Source organism: Cryptomeria japonica, chromosome 8, assembly GCF_030272615.1.
Source record: "Cryptomeria japonica chromosome 8, Sugi_1.0, whole genome shotgun sequence".
Lineage (NCBI taxonomy): Eukaryota > Viridiplantae > Streptophyta > Pinopsida > Cupressales > Cupressaceae > Cryptomeria > Cryptomeria japonica.
Genome location: NC_081412.1, coordinates 223,336,723 through 223,363,350, shown reverse-complemented (window position 1 = coordinate 223,363,350; position 26,628 = coordinate 223,336,723). Strand labels below are relative to the sequence as shown.

The 26,628-nt window shown below is 36.9% G+C and overlaps 1 protein-coding gene across 1 annotated transcript in view; it reads right to left on the bottom strand.

Annotated features, from left to right (window-relative positions):
• The window catches only part of LOC131027603 (nuclear pore complex protein NUP155), a 114,576-nt gene that overhangs the window by 26,598 nt on the left and 61,350 nt on the right, over positions 1–26,628 (bottom strand). Inside the window, exons 9-11 of the mRNA XM_057957672.2 lie at positions 10,216–10,639; positions 9,670–9,881; positions 9,075–9,435 (exon numbers count right to left, since the gene is read on the bottom strand). Coding sequence (XP_057813655.2) covers positions 9,075–9,435; positions 9,670–9,881; positions 10,216–10,639 — 997 coding nt within the window. The remainder of the gene's footprint in view (positions 1–9,074; positions 9,436–9,669; positions 9,882–10,215; positions 10,640–26,628) is intronic.

The following is a 26,628-nucleotide window of genomic DNA, read 5'->3' as shown; positions in this document are numbered from 1 at the left end:
TTTGTCTATGATTATGAGCTCACACATTCTCATGCTTATTTTGTTTTGAATTGTAAATTTTTGCTACTATTTAATTATCATCAAAAAGCAATTCAAACTCTTCTTTGAAGACCTTCTTTAATCTTTCCTATGTATTATGGGAGGCTTGGTCAATTTATTTATACTAGTCAATCACTACACCTCCCAAGGTGGCTGCAAAACACCGTAGCCAAATTGATTCACAAATATTACAATGGCATACATGGTCCTCCAATCCATTACTTGCTTATTTTGGGAGTTTTTGCATTTCCACATTCGGACTTGTCGAGGTAGTCACCATCTTTCAAACTAGAACCTAGTTGAGGAATTTTGACATGCACGCTTCATTGCTTCTCTTACACTCTTGGCCATGTAAGAATTCTCTACTCGTCTTATCTTAGCGTTCCGCACACTTAGATTTCCCTCAAACTAGTTCTAGTGCTCCCTTTCTCCCAAAGTTTGAGGATCAGATAATCCCACCACCATCTATTTTGTATGTAGTCATTTTTCAATGCAGAAAATATTGCCTCATACATTTTTGTCAATGAGATTGGGGATTATCCTTCCCACTCTTCTTCGTCTAGCGGTGATCTAATTGATAATTTCTCAGCTTGATCAGCAAGATCAACGTACGCATCATCGAGGAGCGATAAATGTCTTGCTATTTCTACCCACTCTACCTTTGTGTATTCTCTTGCCGTGCAAGTCTTTTTATCTTCCTAACTATGACTCTGACTTGGGAATCATATGACTATTTTCCTCAAGTCTTTCTCGTAATCTTCTTCTTTGTTCCCTTTTCTCTACAATCCTTAAAGACCACCTGATCTCTTGGTCTTGACTACATTGTGGTCTATTCCCACCTTAATGAATCTCTCAAATTTGACTTGATTTTTTAAGGCAACACCACCAAATCCATACTACTCTCACTAACAAAAACGTATATATGAGATAACAATAGAGATGACAAGCATACTAGATATACAAGTAAAGTATATCTTCTGTTTGCACATGAAATTATTACAGAAGAAGATCAGACATGATCAGCCAAGGATCAAAGTTAATCCAATTAGATCATACCACTTTCCTTGACAATACAAAATCTATTCAAAAGACTCAATTGTTGCCAAGAGGAACACAAACCTTAAATTAACTAATGTTACTATCTTAAGCTAACAAACAATTAATACGCCAAATCACCAATTTCATCGAAACATAATAATAGGCATTGTACACTAGCTACAAACATATATTGTGATGAAATCCATCATACAAATGTTAATTTTAAGTGCTCAGATGTTAAACAAACCAATTAACTATAATCAGACAGTGAATAAACAGTAATAGTAATGAAACACAAGACACAAGCCACCAATACCCTGGGAAAACCTCCCTCTTGGAGGTGAAAAACCCAGCCTTAAATTATGAAATGTATTATCTCAATGATAGGCAATTACAACATAACAGACTATCTCTGATTGCTGTTCCAACAGCAAGTTGGCAAGATGATAAAGGATGCAGCCCTAATCAGCAGTAGATGACCAAAGGAGCAGATCAGCAGAAGATGACTCCAATAGGCTGGAGCAGAATCGTAGAAGATCTTGACAACTTCGCACAACAATGACCTTGAAGTTCGCTAAAATGTAGAAGAGCAGATCGCATTGCTAGGAATGAATGTATGAATGACTTCTTCTTGAAGTTGATTATATATCCTCCTTTTGGCGGTAGACATCCTTAAGTCAGCTTGCAACATTATTTAATTAATAATACATTCTTCTCACGTTAGGTATTTGGGTCCAGCCCAATAACAAATAAATTGAGCATTGATTGAGATAATACATATAATTTTGATTGTCATTTGACAACATCAAAAGTTCGATAATCAGATATCCGAACTTAGCTAATATTTTCAACAACAAATCTATAGCACATAGTTTCTGACTTTGTGATGAATTTTCATTAGAAGTTTGTAGAATTGAAATGAACATTTGTGAACCCAATTTGGTATCATTTTTTGTTAGTTTTAAATGGTTTGAGAGATCCAAGTTGGTATTTGTGTGTCTACTGCTAGGGTTTCCAATAAATCATTTTCCTTTAGTTTTTGTCTTTTCATTTCAGTACATTCAGGTCAAAAGTACACAAAAACCTTAAAAATCTCCATCATACAAGGAAGCTGCCACTCTCAAACACAAAGGAAAGTTGTTAGTCCGATAACAACTTATCCAACTGTCAGAACATTTGTCACTGCCCGTTGTGTGAATCACATTGACATTTGTAGTGGCAAATTTGTTTACCAATAGGCTGGAAGAATTTTATTGATCAAGACTGTCCTATAGCTTTGTCTATAAATCTTGTTTGCTCTAAGTCTCCCTTTAACATTAGTAAGAAATAGGAAACGATCATGAAAAAGTTTCTACAGCATGGTTGTAATGATAGGAGAAAAATTCTTCTCATTGCTTGGGACAAAGTTTGCTCTCCTAAAGAGGAAAACAATGCTGGTATCAGATGTTGGCAAAAGTAAAATCTTGCTTTGAACATCAAGCTAGTTTGAGGAATCTATTCCCAGCCAACAGCTCAGTGGAATCCATAATCATAGAAAATGTATTTATATTTGGATGAAAATTATAGAATTCTCACAATTCCTAATCTTCTACAAGGGCCCCAAATCTGGAATTTATTTTAATTTGTAGGCACACTATGAACAATCACCTCACTACTTGCAATGGACATTGTGGTGATTCGTGGAATGGTCGCCAAGTTGGAAATTCTAAGGCAGTTTGTAAAGAAGTTATAAACCAATACCTTACCCAAATGAAACAAATATGAACTCTAAATTAGTGAACACACAGACCTACAAAGGGATGCCCATACTCTAAACTAAATGGCAGTTTGACTTTTCTGATAGAACTAGACCAGATGTCTTGTACTTAACCGGCAAGTCATTGGAAAGATTCAGAGAGTGGTGAAATATAATCCAGGAACACTGTTTTATGATTTCAAGTTTATCCACAATGAAACACTCAGATTTCAGGCTGTTTAGATTAACACAAGGCTGGATGCAGTGAAAGCAAAAAATCCACTCCAATCATAGTTCAGAAGTTATCATGGAACCATTTTCAGTAATTCTTGTGTGCAATCAGAGTATATTCCAATATGTACTTTCCAATCAAGGCAATAAAATGACTCGAGGGTGGATGAGTGTCTACCCCACCACAAGCATTTGAAGGTATCCAATATCACAACTATTCAGATGGAAAAGATTAATCTGTCATCAGATTGGTCAACAACTCTCTACTGCCAACATTTATAGCAAGACTCACCTAGTTCTATGCAGAAAAGTCACAGGCAGAGAAGTATCTGTCAAATTAGTAAATACACCTGCAGCTACTCCATGACATATTCAAGGTTAAGAGTATGGTTTCAGTTGAATGAATATAATAATCCATTGGGTATGGATTTTATACACTAGTTTTTAAACTTTTTAACATAAATGCTATTTTCTATCTGTGCAATATGGTACAATATTTAATACATATGTCAAAATGAATTTGTCCACATTTGAAAATAAAGCTAAATCCTTTTGGAATGTAAAACAGAAACAAATTGTTTTGTGAAATCTTCTAACCGCTTTTTTTCCCTCAATTTCCTAAATTTTTTGTTGGCTCCTAGTTCTATGTCCTGTTGTGACCTTTTTCACACAGCGCCCCATTGCAAATGGGGACCCTCTCTTTTCCTGCTTTCTAGGGTTTTGTTAGTGTCCTATGACCTTTTGCTGCAGTTTCACCAAGCCTTGTCCAGTTCAGAGCATTTCAGGCCCTGACGATTGAAAGTTAGTTTTTGCAAGTTATGTGATTCCGAAGTGTGAACACCACCAGAGTGCTTAGAGAGGCCAAAGGACGAAGATTGCAATTGATTTGGACGAATTTGGACAACTTTCTATTTTTAAAAAGTTTGCTTTTTGCTTTTTCCTATTTTTTAGGAAGTTTCGTTTTTGGCATTTTCAGCCCGATCCCCGGTATGGCTATTTTTAGAAAGTTTTTCCTATTTTTTAGGGATGTCTTCTTTTTGCTTTTTCGGGATGCAAACCTAGGGTTTACACTTGTACCACTAACTAGCTTTGACCGAACTCGAAAATTCCAAGTTTTGACCTAAAAAAGCTAAATCCCTAGATTTTAGGCTTTTTGCTTTTTCGGGATGCAAACCTAGGGTTTACACTTGTACCACTGACCAGCTTCGACCGGAACTCGAAAATTCCAAGTTTTGATCTAAAAAAGCTAAATCCCTAGATCTTAGGCTTTTTGCTTTTTCGGGATGCAAACCTAGGGTTTACGCTTGTACCACTGACCTGCTTCGACCGCGATCCAAAATTTTCAAATTTTGACCCAAAAAGCTAAGTTCCTATATTTTAGGGGGTCATGGCACCTGCAAAGGATAATCAGCTCAAAAAATCATCCAAATCCTCAAATGTCCTGAAATTTGGCTAAGTCTGGAATGTCATCCTAATCCTGAAATTTGACCAAGTCTGGAAAATTGGAGAATCCTCCAAAAACTAGATTTTGCATTATTAGTCCTAGAGGCCCGAAACCATCCTTAATGAGATATATTACTTCCAATAGGCAGCAGTGTTATCTCCCAACAAACGCACTTGGCTGGAGAAGTTTGGGTTGGGTGGGAATAAGAAGCTCGCAGTCGGCATTATTGCAGGTCAATCTCGAGAAGTAGTGAGCGGATCCCAGAGCAACCAATCTTTTCAATCACTAATTGAGCCGGGGGCCCCTCTCAAACATCCTAACAATATATATGAAATATAACTTAAAGTATATTATACTTAAATGTTATATTTCATATATAGTCTGCCCTCTTGAGAGCCTCCAAAAGTCCGCCTTGAAGAGCAAAGGTCTACAAGTTCGCCCATGTTGGAGATGTCTAAAAGTCCGCCATGTCGGGAGGTAGACCAAAACTCCGCCAAGATGGGAGAGATGCTTGAAGTCCGCCCAAGAGGAGGGATGCCTAAAGTCCGCCCTAGGAGGTGTCTCCAAAGTCCGCTCAAGGTGGGAGTGTTGCCTAAAGTCTGCCTTGCATGGAGCAACTCCAAAGTCCGCTCAAGGTGGGAGTGTTGCCTAAAGTCTGCCTTGCATGGAGCAACTCCAAAGTCCGCCATAGGTTGAAGAGGCCATGGTGGCCAACACTCCAAAGTTCGCCATGTATGTGTAGGGTGCATAGGGGTGTAGCCTAAAGTCCACCCAAGCATGCCAAGTGATGAGAAGCCAAGTCTAAACTCTGCCATAAGTTAGAGAGCCATGAGGAGGTGTCTCCAAAGTCCGCCCAAGGTGGGAGAGATGATAGAAGTCCGCCCAAGTTGGGGACACCACCAAAGTCAGCCCAAGATGAGAGACCACCAAAGTCCGCCCAAGATGGAGGTCATGTAGGAGCTCACTCCCAAGTTCGCCATGTTTGAAGAGACCATGGTGGAGCTAAGCCTAAAGTCCGCCCCACTTTGATGGAGGTCATGTGGGAACAAGGGTCAAAGTCCGCCCCAATGCCTTAGCCAAATTTTCACCATAATGGAGGCCAAGGAGGAGCTCTAGCTAAAGTCCGCCATACCTTGGAAAATATCCAAAAGTGCGCCAAAATTCAAGAAAATTGGGAAATTCAAAATTTAAAAATTTCACCAGGACATTGAAAAGTCAAACACAATCAATATGATGTCATAAAAAACTTATCTAAAATTTCGAATTCAAAGACCAAAATAGAAAGTTTTTCAAAATGGAATATTGGAAGATTAACAAGGATTTCGAACTTGAAAGTCAAAATGGAATGTTTCTAAAAAGGGAAATTCATGGATTGTCAGATATTTTCCAACCTCAACCAAAATAGAAAGTTTCCAGAGAAGAATATTGGAGGATTAATTAATATTTCAAACTTATAAACCAAAATAGAAACTTTTGGAAGATATTTTCAAAATTGGAAACATGACCAAAAACTTTCCGAAAGAATTGGAGATGAAATTAGAAGTACTTTTTTAAAGGTTTCTACTTGAGAATTTAACCTTGCTTACAAATACTTCATTTTTTACTTCATTATTACATCAACAACTTCGAAATTACTAAGGAAAGCTTGGTAAAAGTTAAGTCCGAAGATGATCTGGACAAGGATTTTGACATTTTTGGAAGCTGGATAATCGTTTTAGACCAGATTTTTCGTGGATTTTTGGAGGACAATCAAGGCGTGAGAAGATTATTTAACCTTCGCTGAAAATTTCTGAATATTTTCGAGAAGATTTCTAGCCCTGTTTCTGCACATTCGAAGGTGAAATCAGATTCATAACACAGATTTATGAATTTTTCTGCATATTTTCAAGAACTTGAGAAATATTTTTTCAAATTTTTTTGAAAAAAAAATAAAATTTTTTGGTTAAGTATGAAATTTTTTGAAAGTTTTAACACTTGATGGTGACTTCAACCGGCCTCAAGGCTGAGGGTCTGGACGTGAAAATTCAATTTTTGTGGCTAAGTATGAGAGTGAAAAATGGAAAATTTTCCAACACTTAGCCATTTCGCGGCCCTGTTATTTTTTTCGAAATTTTGCAAAAATTTTTGAACTTAAAGTTTTCATCATTCATCTGCAGGTCTTAGACACCATGAAGTTCCAGGTAGATAAAGATGCTCCTCCAGAGTCAAGGATGACTTCAAAATGGAAGAACGTAGACGACACCAACCGCGGACACATCAATTTGAGGGAGTTCAAGAAGCGAATGTTTGGTCTGGACAACCTTGTGCCTACCATCATTGCGCGAAAGATGATGATGAGTAGTATTGTACATGCTGCTGGCTTCCTTCCCACCATGTAGTGTAATGAACTAGTGGTTGAGTGTGCCAAGCATTACAACCCCACGAGAAGGAGGACATCATTGCACCTAATGGGAGGATACTGGCGAACATCAATGATGAGGCCATCAGAGAGGCCTTCAGGATCCCGGAGTATCACAACACAGTGTATAAGGCTAAGGACGAAGCAGACAGTCTGTATCAGGACCACTTGGAGGAGCACGATGCCATCGTTAATCATTCCTGGCTGGACAAGCTAAGGAAGGGAGCCTCCAAACTTCAGAGGAAGAGCCTAGTAAGGACATACTTCAAAGAGGAAATAGAAGCGGGATCATCATAGAGATCGCAATTGGAGTTCAAAGGCAAGGTTCATCCGAGGGTTAAGATAGCCAAAATTTGGCTAAGTATGGGAAATGTTGAAGGCATGTCAGGGTATCGAGAAGAAGGACATGATCACAGCGAATGCCTTAACAGCTTGATCACATCATTTCATATTTGCAAAGGGGTTACCCAGAGCTTTTTAACCCTCCTCCCACGCAACATAAATTGGCAACTGAAGGCAGGATCATCACAGAAAACACAAATGGAGTTTCGAGCCAATTTCAAAATTGAAAACGAGACCACGAGCAAGGTTCGTCCAAGCATAGAGAGGGTCAAAATTTGGCTAAGTATGAGAAATACTTCGCGAAGAGATTTCTTCTCCAAATTCGAGGCACTTGAAAGAATCTCAAGGCATCAAGAAAGAAAAGTTCTCAGACTTGGTGAAAATATGGAAAAGTTAGATAAACTTCCAACTTCTTGAAGAGTTTCATCTCCTGAAGGAATTAAAAAAAGAAAAGCTCCCAAGCAGAATCAAATGGCGACAAGGAATCAAATTTCCATACTTAGACTATTTCTTGACACAAATTGGAGAATTCAAGAAAGACATCCAACACGTTGAGGTGGCGCCTCGTCATTTTCCAACCAATCAAATCGCTCCAAGTCAACATGTCTAGGTTCGATGAACCTGACTTATCCAGAAGCTTCTAGAAGGGCACACTTCACAATGCAACAACCTTCTATTTTCATTAAAGATTTATTTTAGCAAGAAGGACAAGTGTCCCAAATGTAATTGGTCAAGGGTAGTTAGTTTTGGGAAACCCTAATTAGGGTTTGTAGCCTTCAATCTGGGCCCTTGATCACTGTTTGATCTCGGCCATTCGTTTATTTTTGAAAACTATATAAGGCTACCTCCTCTCATTTGAAGAGGGTGAGGTTTTTGATGTATTGTTGCTTAAGGTCATTTCCAGATAATATATTGCATGTGCGTTGCTTTGTAATCTCTATTATTTGAATGATTTGCATGGTTTCAATTGCCTCAACACTTAGTTAATATTAATCTAGATTTGCTTTCATTGTTGTTAATTTGAATGAAGGATTTGATAAGTATCAATTGACGGTGTATCTCCGCTCATACTTTTGGTAAATGGATGATTTCCATTCTATCGTGCAAAGTTAGTCTGAGCCCATCCCCTGTGCATCCCAACATCTCGATCATAAGCACAACCCATTGAAGATTGCACCGGCCTTGTGTAGTTGTCCCTAGTGTGGCGAAGCAAGGTTTGGTTTCTCGAGAGCACCCAGTCGATATTGTCTCCAGAGTTCGTAGGATTAGATTAGCCTTCCTAAACCCTATCCCTTTTTCCCTTTCTTTTGAAAGTCTAAATCCCAGAAAATTCCCCCCAAAAAGAAAGAAGAGCCTAAATTGCTATATCCATCTAAGTCCAGCAGTTCAAGAATACTTGTCAAACGTAAGTCTCCATTGAAAATTTCAGCATACACTACCCAAGAAGCTATTCCACTAAAGTCGCTTGTTCGCACATATAGACCTTGGAATCAATAGTGACTTTTCAGGAGAGGATAGAATACCTTCGGGTATCCTATCCTAATGTTTGGTAGATGATAAAACAGACATCAGCATGTCCAAGCCAAGCAAGAGTCCACTTGGCAATTCGGTATAGCCAAGTCCAGGTCTCACTACAATTAGGTAAGCATGTACATACCGTGAAACAATCAAACTTCCACAGACGAAAGCATGAGATAACTGGAAAATTAATGAAAAACAAAATTGGAAGAGTTGTAGAGAGCAGATAAACTTTACAATTATGAAGAAGAGAAGATCAAACCTCCTTTCCATGTGCAAAGAGCTACAGTTCAAACAAATTTAACAGCAGATGAAAGAATGAACAGTACCTCCCAAAGTTCAAAAGGAACAGCATAATCATTATAGAGTTGTGTAATACTCTTTAACTCTAATGATATATCTGCAGCCTTTTCCCTTGCAGACTGTGCAAGATGATCTTCAGTAGCGGTGTTCCTTGGAGGAAATGGATCTCCTGAAGGTGACGAATCATCTGTTCCCATGATAGTGTCATTTCTAGATGCTAGTTGTTCTAATTCTTCTTTGACTTTCATTTGGAAACGCAATACAGCAAGTTTTCCTTCAAGAAGTTCCAACAATCCATTGTCAGAATAATCTGTCATAATGCTTCCTGAAGTACCAGTTCCACTAGCACTCCTTGCTTGTAACACAGCATCACTGAGATAATGAAATCTGCACCAGTACTCCAATATATTCATTGAACAGTAACGGATGTTATTGCCAAAATAAAACAAAAACTGCTTTTACGGAATGAATTATCACAGTTACCTAGTATTACTACTATGAACTACAGAAGCAACACTATTTACTCGATGCCGAAATAAACACCATACACTCATTTCCTATTTTCCTTCATTTATCAAAAGGAGATGATTGTGGAAGATATAAGCATCAAAACAAGATAACCTTTGGTCCAATGTCAACATTTCGCCACCTTCTGCTTGCCTCCTTTCTGCAAGCCTCAAGAATACATGTGCTGCAAGTGCATGTTGCCTTTTGTGTACATAATAACGAGCAAGAAGTTCCAAGTATTTGGCTTGTGGAACCACCACAGATGGATGTCCGTGAGTAATTGATGGAGAGGAAGTGATTGATGACTTAAACATTAAATTCCCAGACTGCCAGTAACAAATCAAAAGTGAGATCTAAATGAAAATTTCAAAGCAGAAATAAATTATGGTGATCCAAAATTACTTGATACCTGAAGAATTATTTTGAGCCTATTTTATATGTAATTCGTATCACACAGAGGCAAATAAGAAAAACTTTCCATAAAAGACTAATTCATTAAGAACGGCAATGACAAAACCTATTAATCAAGACCTATAGATCCCAAAATATTAAGGAGCCTAAAACAAACAGAATTATACTATCAGCCTGCACACAATTTTATAAATCACCATGGTTCCATTATTAATGCTCATTCTAACCATTGTAACCAGACTTCCATACCTTGGACTGCTCCCGACTTGCATTCTGCAAGAAAGGTACAAGATCTGGACCAGCTAGTTCCAATAGTTCATTCTCCAGGCCAAGTTCAATCATTGTTCGGTATAAGTACTCATGAAATGCTCTATCGGGCCACCGGACACTAAGTTGAACAATTTGACGTATATATCGTTCTTGAGAAGCCTGGTCAAGTATGGAGCTGCTTGCAGTATGTCTGACAGGAGATCCAAACTCTGTATGTATTCTTGTATGTCCAGGTTCACCCTTCAAAGATCGAAGGGCATTCATCACAAACTCGTAACACTGTTCCCGGAGGACAATAGCAGCTTGTCGACGATTTGGATCAATTTGTTCATTAAATGCATCCTCATTAGGATCCAGAGCCCGTGCTTTTTGCAAAGGAAGCTCCACAACGGCTTCATAAAATCTAAAGCAAGCATAAATGAACAACTTTTACTATAATTTCTTAGCTCTGATCAATAAAGAGATATATAGACTATTTGCAGCAATCAAACTAGAAAAACAGGCAAAGTTCAAGTAGAAAATCAAAGAAACAGATCAAGTGACTTCCAAAGATAAATCCCATTACACAGTTAATTGGTACAACAAAATTTGGCATGCACACATGTTTTATCTTACCCAGTTTGTTCAAATTAATAAAACTTGTAATATGCAAAAATTAGATGTAACTTCATGGTATATGTTTCATATCAGAAAATGACGAACATAAATTATTTTGATTATTTCAATTTTAATTCTCATGAGATGTGACCCCCCTTAAGCACAATTTATATTCAACTACTTGAAAATGTTAATGAATAAAAATAATTAATTGCCATTTATTTAAGTACAGCACATAAAAGGTAGAGAAAAACTAACCTACTTATGAGGTGCCAAAAAAAATGCCTGTTAGTAAGTATTTGCATTGCTCCTCACCTTGTCATTCAAGGTGGCTCTGATGCACTTGTGCAAGATTTGTGTGCTGATTCCCCAGCACGGACTGTAATGTGTAACTTTCTACGACATTCCTGATTTTTGTCCTAAAACAATAATTCTTACTTCAAAATGATAATAACTTTATCAAACATCAGAAATTCAAGATGATAATCAGATCAACAAATCAAAACATGATCCTCCAAATCAATCAAATCTTGAATTCTTTGGGAATTAACTTGTCAGGAGCACAAAAGGGTCATCGTACCTTCCAACTCCTAGCTCCAAAGCATGAAAAGGTCCCCATTCCTTCCAACTCCTAGCCAGAAGTTGAAAGGGTTTCTGTCCTTCCAACTCCTACAAGACACTTCCTCAAAGTCAGACTGATTGTTTGATGAATTTGCTCAATTAATGCTGATTGATATTTCTCAATAGTCACTTCCTGATTAATGCTGCTAGTCACTTCTTATTTTTTTCCCATTCCTTTCTTCTTGCATTAATCCTTCCTGGATTCGTATGCTTCATTCTTTCTTCCTTCCTTGCTTGATGATCTCCTCCCAAGGAAATGATCTCCCTTTTATATCTTATTCTTGAGGGAGTCACAACCTTTCATGATTTCTACACTTTGAAAGAGCCACAACTATTCATCCTTAATTGCTGTCTTTTGAACATAATTATTTATTCCCAATTTGATTGATCACTTCCTTCTTTGATTGATTATTAATTAATGGATGGATGTCCTTCTCAAATGAAATGATCTCCCTTTTATATCTCACGTTTGAGGGAGCTACAAATCTTCATTTCATACCTTTTGACGATTCATTAAACTTAATTAAAATTTAATTGTATTATATTTTATTTTTATTTTTATTTATCATTATTTATTATTAAATCCTATTTCAAAAACGGGAGATTACCCCATACCCCCAAAACATGGGCACATTGGAGTGGGTTATCCCTTAAAGTTCTAATAAATTAAATCAGTGCATCAAAAAATTAGAATATATAACAAATTAACGAATTATTCAAAGCACATAGAAGGTAAACAACAAAGGTGATAGAATAAGAAAATTTAGCAGGCAGTGAATATAATTTATTGGTGCAAATGTCAGCATAAGTGGCCCATGAAAGGTCAACTCATCCTACAAATTATTATGAATGGATTTACTAATAAATACTTGAGCATTTTATAGAATTGTCAACTCTCTTCCCTAATACACATATTGTGTTATGGGTTTCCTTCAGGAAATGCATGCCAAATCATCTGTGTTTTGTGGGTTATCTCTAGAATGTTTGTCAATGTTTCATTTATGTCAATCATGAAAAATTACACTTAACTCTCACATTGTAATAGAGCATAGGGTTTTCAAAGCTTGATTTGGCCCTTTGCAAGCACTCCGTATGCAAAGGCATTGGTGGCAACACACGAGAAGTTGAGCAATCATGGGTATTTCATCAGAGCTGTATGTATGGAGAGGAAATTGTATTTTAGCTAGGTTGTTAACTCAAAAGGACTTGTCTAGTGGTAGAAATGTAAATACTGCAAATATTTGGAGGTGTGGAGTGCTTGTTCAAAGAGCAAAGTCCTTGTTTTGGGCTTCTAGACTAAGCATTTCCCCAAATAGAAGAATAAAAGTTTCTACAGCAACTCCTAATTCAAAGCCAAACTTTAGATATTCAATACACATTTTTTGTTCCTCATTAAATTTGAGAGCAATCTATTTTTCCCAGCAAAAAATTCCTCCATTTAGACACACAAGACCCATCCTGAAGTCTTTAATCCTGGGGTGATTGTCTGTTCAGGTTAATTAAGCTTGTTCAGGTCATACACAGTTGGAGTCAGTGGGAACAATGAAATTTTAACCAACTCACTCAATATCAAACATCAAGGAATTGGCAGCAATAATTGAATTGAGTGAGAACAAAGTAGGTAAGCCCTTAATCTGATTAGATGAATGTTGTGTATCGTTGCCAAAAGCAATAGAGCAAACGAGTGATGCATGAGAAGAGGAGAGTGATGTGAATCATGTCAAAACCCCAAAGTACCACTATCCTACACAAGAGTTTGTGTGTGCTAGCTTCTTGATCGCTGGAACTTGCTAAACACTTGGCATCTAGTAAATGTTCAATGGTTTGCATGGATGAGAGGTGGTAATTTCCTATGATCCCATATGCCAACTTGTGATTGTCTAATATGGGGGAACCATACCACTAACATTATTGAAAGCCAATAAGGCTGAATATTCCCCACAAATGTTTGAACGTCAACAAAGTAAGACCGCCATGCACAATTGGCATACAGAAAGGAAATGAAGCACACTTCGCACAATCAAATATTTCTCAGCAAAACTCTAATTTTGAATTATTTGTTTAGAGAATATTGCCTGCTTGACATTTCAAACTTTGACGAGGATTAACTTTGTCATATGGAATCATTTGATCCTGATTTTGATGCAATGCAAAGTTCTTTCCAAGATCTATGTAGTGGTGAATCATGATATATTGTTTGGAGACTTTTAGTATGTGCTCTTATGGTTTAACGATTGTGATGGATTTATCAAGGAATTAAAAATGGTTCCAACAAATTGCAGAGAAGATAGATTCTTACAAAAAGGGATATCAATGGATAAAAATTATACTCACATTATTTCAATATCTAGTATTATATATATAAGTAATCCCCATTAAACCATATTAGTCACTACCAAGGGGTGTGACCACACAACTTGATGGGACATTTAATCGAACATGCTCCTCAATCTGCATATAAATAGCCTACCACTAAAATATTACACTTTTGTTGTATATGTCATAGAAGTGAATGGTAGCCAAATGAAACTAAACAACATTCTACTTAATCTTGAGAGGAGACAAATGCAAATAAGCTAGAATCTAAATAATTTCAAAAAGATAATCACAGAAGAAACAACATACAACAAATAAAATCACAAATGACAGAATATGTACCCTCAGAAAACTGTTTCAGGGAAAAAGCCCAACAAAGGAGAACTCGATTTATTTCCATAAATGACATCACCATGGTTACAAATTTACAATACAATAATAGAGTATCACTCTTCAATTCTAATCATCAACTATGTCTCAAGAGATTCTGGCAACATAAAATCCAACAAAGTACAAAGCATCTAATAAATAACTAACCCCAAACAAGAGACCTTGGGAGAATATGGCACCCAAAAGGTTTGACCCAAAATCTAACACCCCCCTCCATAATGAGTCTATTGGTGCCCAAATTTGCATGCCTCAATATTTGCAGTTTTCTCTCGTCTCCTTGCCCCTATTTTATGCATTTGACCCTATCTCACCCACAATTGATAACCAATCTAAGAAATCTATAGTTGGGTCCCCTATGTTGATATGTTGTCTAAAGCATTCATTCGCAAAAGTCTTGTTTAAAAATCTACTAATCAAATTTGTTAATCGAGTACTTTGTGGTCAATGCCCAGTGTTAAGGCCTCTCCTTAGATGATTGGAGCTTATCCCTGGTTACCTAGTTCCCCCAAGCCCCCACATCCCCACAACAAAGGTGAAATTATGCAAGGTCTTGGGTTTATGGTAGTTGGAAGATCATAATTTAGCTTAAGTTTCAAAATATTCATCTTTAAAATCCAAGGTGTGCCAAGGACCTTCACTTTGGTGGGACTCAGGAACCCTGACAAGACTTGGCATCTTGGAACCATGTCCAAAGTTCCAAACTCCTCCTAGAACCCAAAACCCCCATTACACATCCAAATCTAAGTTCATCCAAAAACCCAAAACCCACATTGCACGTCCAAGGTTCCAAGTTCCTTCTGTAATCCAAAACCCCGATTGCACCTTCCAAATTTTGAGTTCCTCCTGGAACCAGAAACCCCCATTGTATGTTTGTAGTTCCAAGTTCTTCTTGACACCCAAAACCCCATCTAGTTCCAACGACGCTCTCAAGCCCAAACTCCCGCCACACACCAAAATAGCCAAAATTTCATGCCAAGTCTCAACACGCTCTTTCCCCCTACTCCCCCACCTTTCATGGATTCCATTAATGACCAAAATTGTTACAAATTGAAAGAAGATGGCTCCCCATACTTTGTGGCTACATAAGGACATGAATGTGGCAAATTAAAGGCACCAAAATGATGTAGAACATGATGGAGAGGTATGGGCATCCCCTACAAGTGCTTGAGGTTGTGGATATTAAAGATTTGCTTACAAGCTTGCACATTTCCCACTTTGGCACAACCTAAGCTAGGGTTTAAAAACCTTGATATTCATTATTAAAGAAAATGCATATATCATTTTGGAAAAGAACTAAGAAGAATGCACTTCCAAGAGCTATGGTTTCAACTCCAATAAAGGGAAATCACATTTTTTCTTTTTTAGCATTTTGATGATGTAGACATGTCTTAAATTTGTAATGAACTTATTGTAACCTCTGGAGAACGATTTTTAAGTGTGGAAACAACCTTAAGTGAGTGTGTCCATTAGCATTGTGTTCATTTCTAGATAAATTTGTGATTAGTTGGCCAACCAAATGACTATAAAAGCCTTGCAAAAATTTTGAATGGCATCTCTTCACAGTTGAAATGTAGGAAAAGTGATCCTAGGCTAACATGTGCATTAACCTAGAATCAATTCCTTTACCACACACACTTCATTTAGAATAGTTGTGACTGGGTTTGACTTCAACCCTCTAGGGAGAGCCAAACAATACTAGATTTGCACCTAATATATTTATTGTGGCAATTGGTGTAATGTCCTCTTTTCTGGATTTAATAATAAATAATAATAAGATTAAAATATAATAGTAAAAATATAATATAATATAATTAAATTTAATTAAGTTTAATGAATGGTCAAAAGGCATGAAAAGAAAAGTTGACTCCCTCAAACATGAGATATAAAAGCGCGAAGAGAACTTCATTTTAATGGAGGATATGGAGTAAGGAAAAAAGAATGGATCATGTAAATCAAGGAAGGACTAATGGAAGAAGAAAAGGAATGGGAAGTAAATAAGGAAGTGACTCTATCAAAGGGCAGAAATTATGAAGGGTTGTACAATTTCACAAGGTGGTAATTGTGAAAGGTTATGACTCTTGCCAAAAGGAAGACATGATGAAGAGGTGTGAATTCTCCTCAAATTGGAGGATATAAAGGGGAGAAGATTTAATTTGAGGAAGAAATCCAAGGGAGATCAATTTGGAAAATAATTTATTATTCTCAAAAGGCAGCAAAGGAAGGTGGTGACTCAATTCTTATAAAAGGTGATAACCCTTTTACCAATAAAGTATCAAAGAGAAATCATTCCAAGCATTCAAGAATCACTTATCAATCATCACTCATGAATCCACAAAAGTAATCATCAATTATCAAATCAAGCAAACAATCAATCAGCAAATCATTCTATCAAATTAGTATTCATTTAATCCTCATTTACCAATATATCAAACCAGCATTCATTACATCATCACTCATCAATCTCTAATCAACAATCACTTAATCATCACTCACCAATACGTCATATCATACGATCCAAGGAATTTATTCAATCAATCAATCATTCATACAAATATCAACCATTCAACTACAATAGGCAGATTGATCGAATGATCAAGAAGATAAGTAAGAGAAGAATTAAGGATCAGAACTGTGTAAGAGCAAAAAATAATTATATTATAGCAGCAAGTAGATCAATCTATAAGCATAATAGATTTATAGGCATATTTATATATCCACGCTATAGCAATATTGGTAGCAATTAAAGATCTTTGTAAGTAATCAAACTGTTTCTATTTATTATATATGATAAGGAATTCATTTATTAATCTATTTGGAATTTAGAGAAATGGATTACAAAACAAGAAGATCAATCAACCTTTTAAGTTCACAAGAGGTGTAAACCCGACATACCCGCCATCAAGTATGCCACCCATAGGGGGTTAAGCCTTGTGGGCCAAGAGGCATATGTGTGCTCCCGAGCTTGGTGGAGGGAGGTAATCTTCAAACTTTTATCAAGCACGCCACCCATCGAGGGTTACGCCTCATGGGTTGGAAGGCTAATTAGTGCTCCTAGGCTTTATCAAAGAGGGCAGCCAGCCTCCAAGATGAATTGAGGGATGGAAGGGCAGCCCACCTTCCACGCTCTCGTGGAACAGGGGCAACTAACCTTGAGATTGCAGTTTGCACACGTTTCAACAAATTCCTAATGAGGTTATCATGGGAATCCACATGGAAATGGCTAATGCCTTGATTAGATCTTAATATGAGAATATTATATGATTTTATGATGTATACTAATGATTAGACAAATTAGATGTATCTTGATTTATAATTTAATGTCAATGTCCAAGTCACTAATATTGTGTGCAAGACCTAAAACGGGATTAATCTTGTTAAATGGCTTTTCAATTGGTAAATTTATGCTATTCTATATTAGATTTCTTGTTTTTAGTTGGAATTGTAATTTTAGGGCAAAATATAGGAATGTCCCCAAAGGGGGCATTATAATTGTTGTTGTGATTAGGGATTGGTTTGATGGTAAGTAACGAATTAGGTTAAAGGAAGCAATTATGAACAAGTTTAACTGAATATGAGACATGCAAAACAGAAGTGCATAAGAAAGCCCCAAATCTGGGAATGAAATGCTAAGCAAAGTTTGTGACTAAATACAGGGGGAAACTGTGTCAAACGGGGGCACTAGGTGTTGGGGTTTTGGACCAAGTGGTTGTGGAAGCCAGTGTTTGGAATGGTGTCAAGAGGTTCTCAGGAGGTAGTCCTCAAAAGGTGGAGCAAAGTTGAGAGGATACTAGCCCCTAGCTCTAGTGTCCAATCATTTTCCATTGTTTGAAATCTGGAAGTGTTTGTCCTTGTTTGCTCAATCTTCCTATATCTTGCATTCATCGTCAATCTTCATATGTGAGATTGCACACACGAAAAGAGAAAAGAGGGGGGAATAGTTGTATTGTATAGGGGCTTGCCTCTATCAAACCCTATGTTGGTGTTCCCACCTCCACAGTAGCAGTGATAAATGAAAAAGTGTGTGCTTTTGAGGGAGAAAATGTGAAAAAATAATAATAATGCTGAAATGACAATGATTACCTCATATGTGAAGCCCTAACTTGGATAACACACAAGATGTTGATGAGATCCTACAAGTGTTAGTTCATCACAACATGATAACAATAGGAAATAAAATTACTTCAATTGTAGCTAACAACCTGCTTGATAGTATCCTCAGACTTCTCAACTCAATTAACTTTGATTGTTTAATCATTAGAGTGCTTGGAAAGTTAGGTTGATCGAATAGGAAACTAGGCTTTCAAATGAGAGAGGGAGTCACTTTTACATGCAAGTAATACCTTTTTGTTAACAATTATCCAGGGAGAGGCCAACACAAGAATACAACTGTTAAGGGCCAAACACTAACATTCAAACATTTGAATTTAGCGCCAAATTGGGAGAGGCACTAGTGTCCAACCCAATGAAGCTGCACAACAGTCAAGGCACTAGGGGGTGAGACCAATGCTACCAATCAAGACCTAAATTGAACCTGTTTGCACCGAATCAAACACTACCTCCAAAATGAGTGCTAAACATAGCATGAAATTGCAAAGGGTATACAATTTATGGCATTACATTTAGCCCCCACTTTAGCGAGGGTATGAGCCTAAACCCACACACATGGTTAAATATAGAGCAATCGAGGCTAAGGCACTTATCAAACATACATTACACAATGCAAGCAAGAAGCAAACATAAATTGAAAACATGCAAGATGCATAGAATGCTTGCAAAACACATGGAAGACACGAAAACAAATAGAAAACATGCAAAACACATAAAAAGCACCTAAAGCATGTAGAAAACAAATTTTCAAGTCAACGAGGTAAGTAGAACTCGATATGAAAAGTTCTCTCAATACCAAGCATTATCCCCATATTATAGCAAACACACTAAGAAACTTAATCAAAACAAATAATGAATACACACAAAAACATTTATGCAGGAACTCCAACAAACACAATGCAAAAATACAATTGATCCAACCAAATGATGGGTCTGACACTGACATTCAAACATTTGAATTTTCAATCAATTTGGAAGGACACTAGTGCCAGGTGCTAGTGTCCAACCCAATTAGGCTACACAAAGGTCAATTGACTATGGGGTATGTTGCCAATCTTGACCCGGACTGAGCCTACCTGCACCAGATCAAACACTACGTCCAAAACATGTGCAAAACATAGCATGAAATTGTAAACGATATGCAATTTACAATGTTACAATAGTAATAAAGGAAATGTTCAAGTCTACCATAAATTTCTAAGCAAACTCATTTAATATTCTACAAATTATGTTGTTTCTTTGAATGCATGTGTAGAACCTAGTTTACTTGTGTATTCTTAGAGGTATTGTCTTCAGTGAAACCTTCATTAAAGCGTCACAAAGTGATTTCAATCATTACATATTTTGAATGAATCCAGGACTATTGTTAAATTTGAACCAAAATAAATAGATAGCAGAAAACTAAACTTATGAACAACACAAACACAAGAATTTATCCTAGGAAAACCCTCCACCTAAGGGTGAAAAACCCAGCCCACTCAAAAATGAACTTTATTATATCTCTGAAAAATGAATACAACTGTTGATAGTTTCAGATTACTATCAATCACAATAAGATAAGCTTGATTCACTACAAAACAATCATGACAATGAAGTCAAATGATACATCTCATATACATTCTATAAACCTTCATAAGTCTGAAAACTTTGAACACAGAAAACATACAATATTACTGATCTGACAGACTTCATACACATTATTCTCAACTTGCTACGAGTCAAAATGAGAAGACAGCCATCTAACTATTCATCTGCTAAGGAAGAAGAAGAAGTCCCACGAAAAGAAAAACGATGAATATAAAGAATCGAATAGAAGTGAAGAGACTCCACGATGGAGAGGAAGAGTCACCGACAGCAATCAAAGTGATGCAAGATAGAAAACGATAACAAGCCACGAATTAAATAAGAGACGTTGGAGAGGAGAATTGATATCATCTTAGATCTCTATCGCAGCTATAACTTCAACGCTCCCTCTTAGCAAGAGAAGGATCTTCATTTCATCATCTCATGACAGGTACATACAGCTGCAATCAAAGAAAGTCAGCAAAGTCTCATCACAGATTTTATTCAATAAAGTTGTTATCTCGTCATAACAATATTCACCATGGCTACTCCTAGAGGGTGAATGAAAACAAAAAATAAAATAAAAAAGTCATACACATGACTTCCACCATAGCTACTCCCAAAGGGTGGATCAAGGGATTTCACCTCGAACTTCTCTCGCAGAGAAGAACTCATTAACAACAACAAAAATCAATAAAGTTGAGACTCTCTCTCAGCAAGAGCTTCATTCTCCACAATGCCAGGTTTATCTCGGAAGTAACAGAACTTCACTCTCGAAAGCGGCTTGGTGAGAATGTCTATTGTTTGCTCTTCTGTAGAAATATACTTGAGTTCAACTGCTTTTCGTTGAACCAGGTCTCTCAAGTAATGAAATTTAATTTTCACATGTTTGGATCTATCATGAAATACTGGATTAACTGAAAGCTTCACACAGCTTTGATTATCACACATAATCACAGTAGGTTTCAAAGGCTGCCCAAACAAGTCTGCAAGTAATTTCTGAAGCCACACAACTTCTCTTGCAGCCACACAGGGTGCAACATATTCCGCTTCGGCTATACTTTGAGCAACACAAGATTGTTTCCTGCTGCACCAGGAAATCATAGCTGAACCTAAGCTAAAACAGCAACCTGAAGTGCTTTTTCTATCAAGCACACAACCAGCACAATCTAGATCTAAAAACCCCTGCAAGTTCAGTTCTACACAAGAAGAAAATTTTAAGACAAATCCAATTGTACCATGTACATATCTCAATATGTGTTTGGTTGCCACAAGGTGAAAATGCCTTGGTTCAAACATGAACTGACTCAAGGTATTAACTGCATAGCATATATCAGGCCTTGTGTTAATCAAGTACATTAAAAAGCCAATTAATTGCTTGTACATAGTAGGATCAACTAAATCTGCATTTGCTACATCATCATGTAATTTTTTCAGATTTACCTCCATAGGAGTCATCGTAGACTTGCACTCTAACATGTCAAATCTTTTCAAAGTATCAATTGCATATTTTCCGTGACTCAATATGATTTCATTGGGTCTTTGCCACATTTCAAGTCCAAGAAAATAATGTAACAAGCCAAGATCTTTCATTTCAAATTTTGAAGCTAACTCCTTTTTGCATTTGACAATGAGATCATCATTACCAGTGAGAAATAAATCATCAACATATAGCACTAAAATCAGCACCTTGTCATTACATACCTTGAAGTATAATTTTGGATCAGCACCATTCTTTAGAAAGCCCAAGCTCAAAAGATAGTGATCTATCCTCTCATACCAAGCACAAGGGGCTTGTTTAAGACAATCTAAGGCCTTTTTCAGCCTGCATACATGTGAGTTACTATTATGAATAACAAAACCCTCTGGATGCTCAATGTAAACCTCCTCTTCAATTTTACCATGCAAGAAGGTTGATTTCACATCCATTTGATGATGTTTCCAACCCTTAACACCTGCAATAGCTATGACAGTCCTGATAGAAGTGTAACGAGCTATAGGTGCAAAGGTTTCTTTGAAATCTATGCCTTCCTTTTGGGAAAAACAATCTGGTCTTGAACTTTTCTATACTCCCATCAGCTGCATGTTTGATTTTGAACAGCCACTTAGAAGAAACCACTGATTTGTTTTTAGGTCTTGGAACAATATCCCATACATCATTTTTCATTATAGATTGATATTCCTCCATCATGGCATCCTTCCACACTTGCTGATTTAAAGCCTCTTCAACACTTGAGGGCTCGGAAGCTATGATATGACTCGTCACTCGTCAAAGATACATATCCAGCAAACTTGTGAGGTCTTTTACTTTCTCTGAAAGTACCACGAGGGGCTGCATATTTTTCAGCCTCTTCCATAGTGTGCCTAACCCACAAGGTTTTTTCTTATGAGCTGAACTATTACTGGGACCTGTTGTTGTGACTATAGAGTCAACTGGATCAGTCGAATCAGCAGGATCTTCTAAATCAGTATACTCTCTCTGAATGTCTGAAGATAGATTCGGATCAGATGCATCTATATCTTGAGAATGTTCAGGATCTTTATTAGATTCCAAGTTAGTCTCTTTGGATTTCTTGCAAGCTACATCTTCATCAAAAGTAACATCTCTGCTAATTTCAATCCGTTTTTGACCTAGAATGTAGATTCTATATGCTTTTGAAGATTCACTATAACCAACAAAGATGCCCTTCTTGCCTGAGGGTTCTAATTTAGTTCTTTTTTCTTTTGGAACATGAATGTAAACGGGGCATCCAAAGATTCTGAAATAACTAACATCTGGTTTGACACCTGTAAAAGCTTCTTCTAGAGTAAAGTTGTCTAGAATCTGATGAGGACTACAATTTTGAATGTGAACTGCTATCCTGCAAGCCTCGGCCCAGAGAAATGTTTGAAGACTTTGGTCATGAATCATAGCCTTTGCTGCCTCAACAATTGTCCTATTCTTTCTTTCAACTACACCGTTTTGTTGAGAATTACAAGGGACACAAAACTCCCTCTTAATCCCAGCTTCAACACAAAAGTTATGAAAAACATCAAAAACATATTCTCCTCCATTATCAGATCTAAGAACTTTTATTTTCTTGCTAGATAAATTTTCAACTAGAGCATTGAACTCTTTAAATCTGGACAGCACTTCATCAGACTCTTTGAACTTAAGAAAGTAAATCGAGCACTTACGTGAAAAATCATCAATGAAGGTGACATAATACCAAAAACCACTAAGAGAAGCAACTAACATAGGTCCACATAAATCAGAATGAATTAATTCTAGAGCATCCTTTGTCCTCCTTTCACTACTATGAAAGGTGCTCTTAATGTTCTTACCTAAAGCACACCCCTTGCAAACACCTTCATGATTTGATTCAGCTTTGGAAGACCATTGACAACCTTCTCCATTGCAGACAAAGTTCTGAGATTTAAATGACCAAATCTTTTATGCCACAGCTCACTTTAACTTGAAGAATGATGAGCTAAGACTTGAATGAGATGAGCTAAAAGTTTATAAAGACTATCATGACGAACACCAATAACACGAGCTGATTGAATACTTGAATTCTTCTTCCATGCAAGTACTTTACCATTAGCAAAAGCAACATGATAACCTTTGTCTTCTAATGCAGAAATAGAAATCAGATTCCTCTTAATACTAGGAACAAATAGTACATCACTTAAATGAAGAGGAATACCAAAGTCCAACTGAAAAGAAGTAGAACCAGCACCCTTCACAGAATAGCAAGCATCATCACCAATGATAACTTGAAGATGAGAGTCTTTTTCTTTCAACTTAGAAAGGTGTTCACAATAACCAATGATATGACGAGATGCTCCACTATCTATCAACCACATATCACTGTTAGTAGGAACATTACTAGAAAGTGCAGAAATAAATAAGAATCCTTCAGAATTTTCACTTGACTCTCTTTGAGGAGAAGGATACTCAACATTTGCAGCAGCTGCTTGAGGCTTTGACCTTGATACACAATCTCTAGCAAAGTGACCAAATTTGTCGCACCTAAAACACTGAATTCTAGAAAGATCCTTTCTCTTTTTCTTGCCATCAGGGGCTGACTCAAAATTCTTGTCTCTAAATCTTTTAAAGTTACCTTTCTTTTCTTTCCCTTTAGATGTGTGAGCAGCTAACACATGATCATCTTCATGATGAGATTTGCGACCATTGCCTCTTGCTTCTTCCTGGATGCAATCCGCCCTCAACCTATCAAATTTAGGAAGTTCATCTCTTCCACTAATGCCTTGAATGAAGGATTCCCAAGAGTTGGGAAGTCCATTCATGGCTAACATAACCAAGTCTTTATCAGCAAAATATCTCCAATTGCACTATGCTGATCTTTTAACTCAGAAATCTTCATGAAATAAGAAATAACAAATTCTCCTCTAGCCATTTTCACATGCAGCAGTTGACGCCCCAGGGCTAAAGCTCTGTTGGTGTTGTTGAATTCATAAAGGTCCTTTAGAGTCTAAAACATTTCCTTAGCTGAATCCAACTTAGAGATGATAGGTACCAGATGATCCTTAACAAAATCAATCAGAATTTTCTTAGCCATGGTCCTATTCTTTCTCCATTGAACTTTCTCTGCATCAGCAGAAGGTTCTTCTATGTCTTTTGAGACATGGTCAAGGAGATCATTCTCTTATAGAGTGATTAGAGTTATAAATTTCCAAGAAGAGAAATTTGATGACCCATCTAGTCTATCTTCTACTTTCAATCTGTTCACCATTATGAATAACTTAGGCAAACAAAAGAAAGAAATGAACTTAAAGATTACGGTTCTTGATCAATCTTCTAAACCCACTCTGATACCATGTTAAATTTGAACCAGAATAAATAGATAGCAGAAAACTAAACTTATGAACAACACAAACACAAGAACTTATCCTGGGAAAACCCTCCACCTGAGGGTGAAAAACCCAGCCCACTCAAAAATGAACTTTATTATATCTCTAAAAATGAATACAACTGTTGATAGTTTCAAATTACTATCAATCACAATAAGATAAGCGTGATTCACTACAAAACAATCATGACAATGAAGTCAAATGATACATCTCATATACATTCTATAAACCTTCACAAGTCTGAAAACTCTAAACACAGAAAACATGCAACATTACTGATCTGACAAACTTCATACACATTATTCTCAACTTGCTACGAGACAAAATGATAAGACAGCCATCTAACTATTCATCTGCTAAGGAAGAAGAAGTAGTCCCACAAAAAGAAGAGCGATGAATATAAAGAATCGAATAGAAGTGAAGATACTCCACGATGGAGAGGAAGAGTCACCGACAGCCACATAGATATTTCATCGACATCCACATAGTCATCTCACCGACAGCAATCAAAGCAATGCAAGATAGAAAACGGTCACTGAAGCCACGAATTAAATAAGAGACGTTGGAGAGGAGAATAGATATCATCTTAGATCTATATCGCAGCTATAACTTCAACATCTATTGCCCTGCTACAATTGGCACCAATTTGTTATTGACTCCACTCGTCATCACCTCAACAAATTAAAACAAATCAATCATAATATTTCTCTTTTATTTGTGTTGTATATGTTTGCTTCCATGTATAACTGCATAACAATAGGAGTTATTCATCCATATTTTGAACACTGTACATGACAAAATTATTTTTATATAAAGTTGTAACCTTGTAATTTTTTATCCACCTCATAGATACATCGTGGCGACCAAAATAGAGGTACATTGTATGGTGGGTATGGTTTGTGGGAAGGTAACTAAAGTCCTAGTAATATCATACAAGTCTAAACCTTAGGCAAACCCCCTTCATCTTGCATAGCCAAAGGTGAAGGAGGTCCTACCTGTTGATGTGTTTTTTATGACTACGTCGAACACAGAATAAAGTTGCCTAACTGTCACTTCACTCTCTCTTGATCAAAGTGCGATTGCATGCCAAGATTGCAAGAAGTTCAAACAACTGACTCCAAGGTTCCTTTATGCTACGGATGTGACTCAGTTGGCTGATGTGATTGCTGGTAATCCAAGGGGCCTTATGTTTGCATCATTCTTTCACTTCTTTGTTGTGGTTGGAACTCCATCATCGGATATGGAAATTTTGCGATGTTGTTGCTTCGAACGAAATTGGAATGAACTGAAAATAAAGGGAAAAGGGTTTAGAAGGATCTAAATCTACTCCTAAGGGCAGTGATAACAATGAATAGTGCTTTGGTGGACAAATTCCAAATAAACCAAGCTCTGCTTCGCCAAGATCAACTACAACTCCGCAAGAACCAGTGCAATCTTCTGGGAATGCTAGAGGATTTTCAAATCAAGAAAGTACATTTGAATACCCAAAAATGGCGCAATCCAAATGACTATCCACAATTGAACTTAGCACAAATTTAGGGGGCTTAGACTAACTTTACACTGCAACTTACAATCAGCAAGATGCAAAAAGTACGAACCGTGGAAATTCATCAAACACCATTACATTCTCTAGTGAAATCAAAGCACTTTACTATTTCTAATCTAAGTGAGGAAGGTGAAATCATGCAAGCTTTGAAAAAATAATTTAAGTAGACACCATCAGAGAACAATGTTTCACTGTTATTATCTCAAAACTTATCGCAACAATTTCATACAAAGCTCCCTCCCCTACAAATGAGGGGGATCACCCCTTTATATAGGCCTCAGGCCATGATTACATGCAAAACCGTAATTAGGGTTTTCCCTAAAAGATTCTCCACTCAAGATGCAACAAGGTGGGAATCAACATTTAATAACCCATCATGCCCATATACAATTAATTCA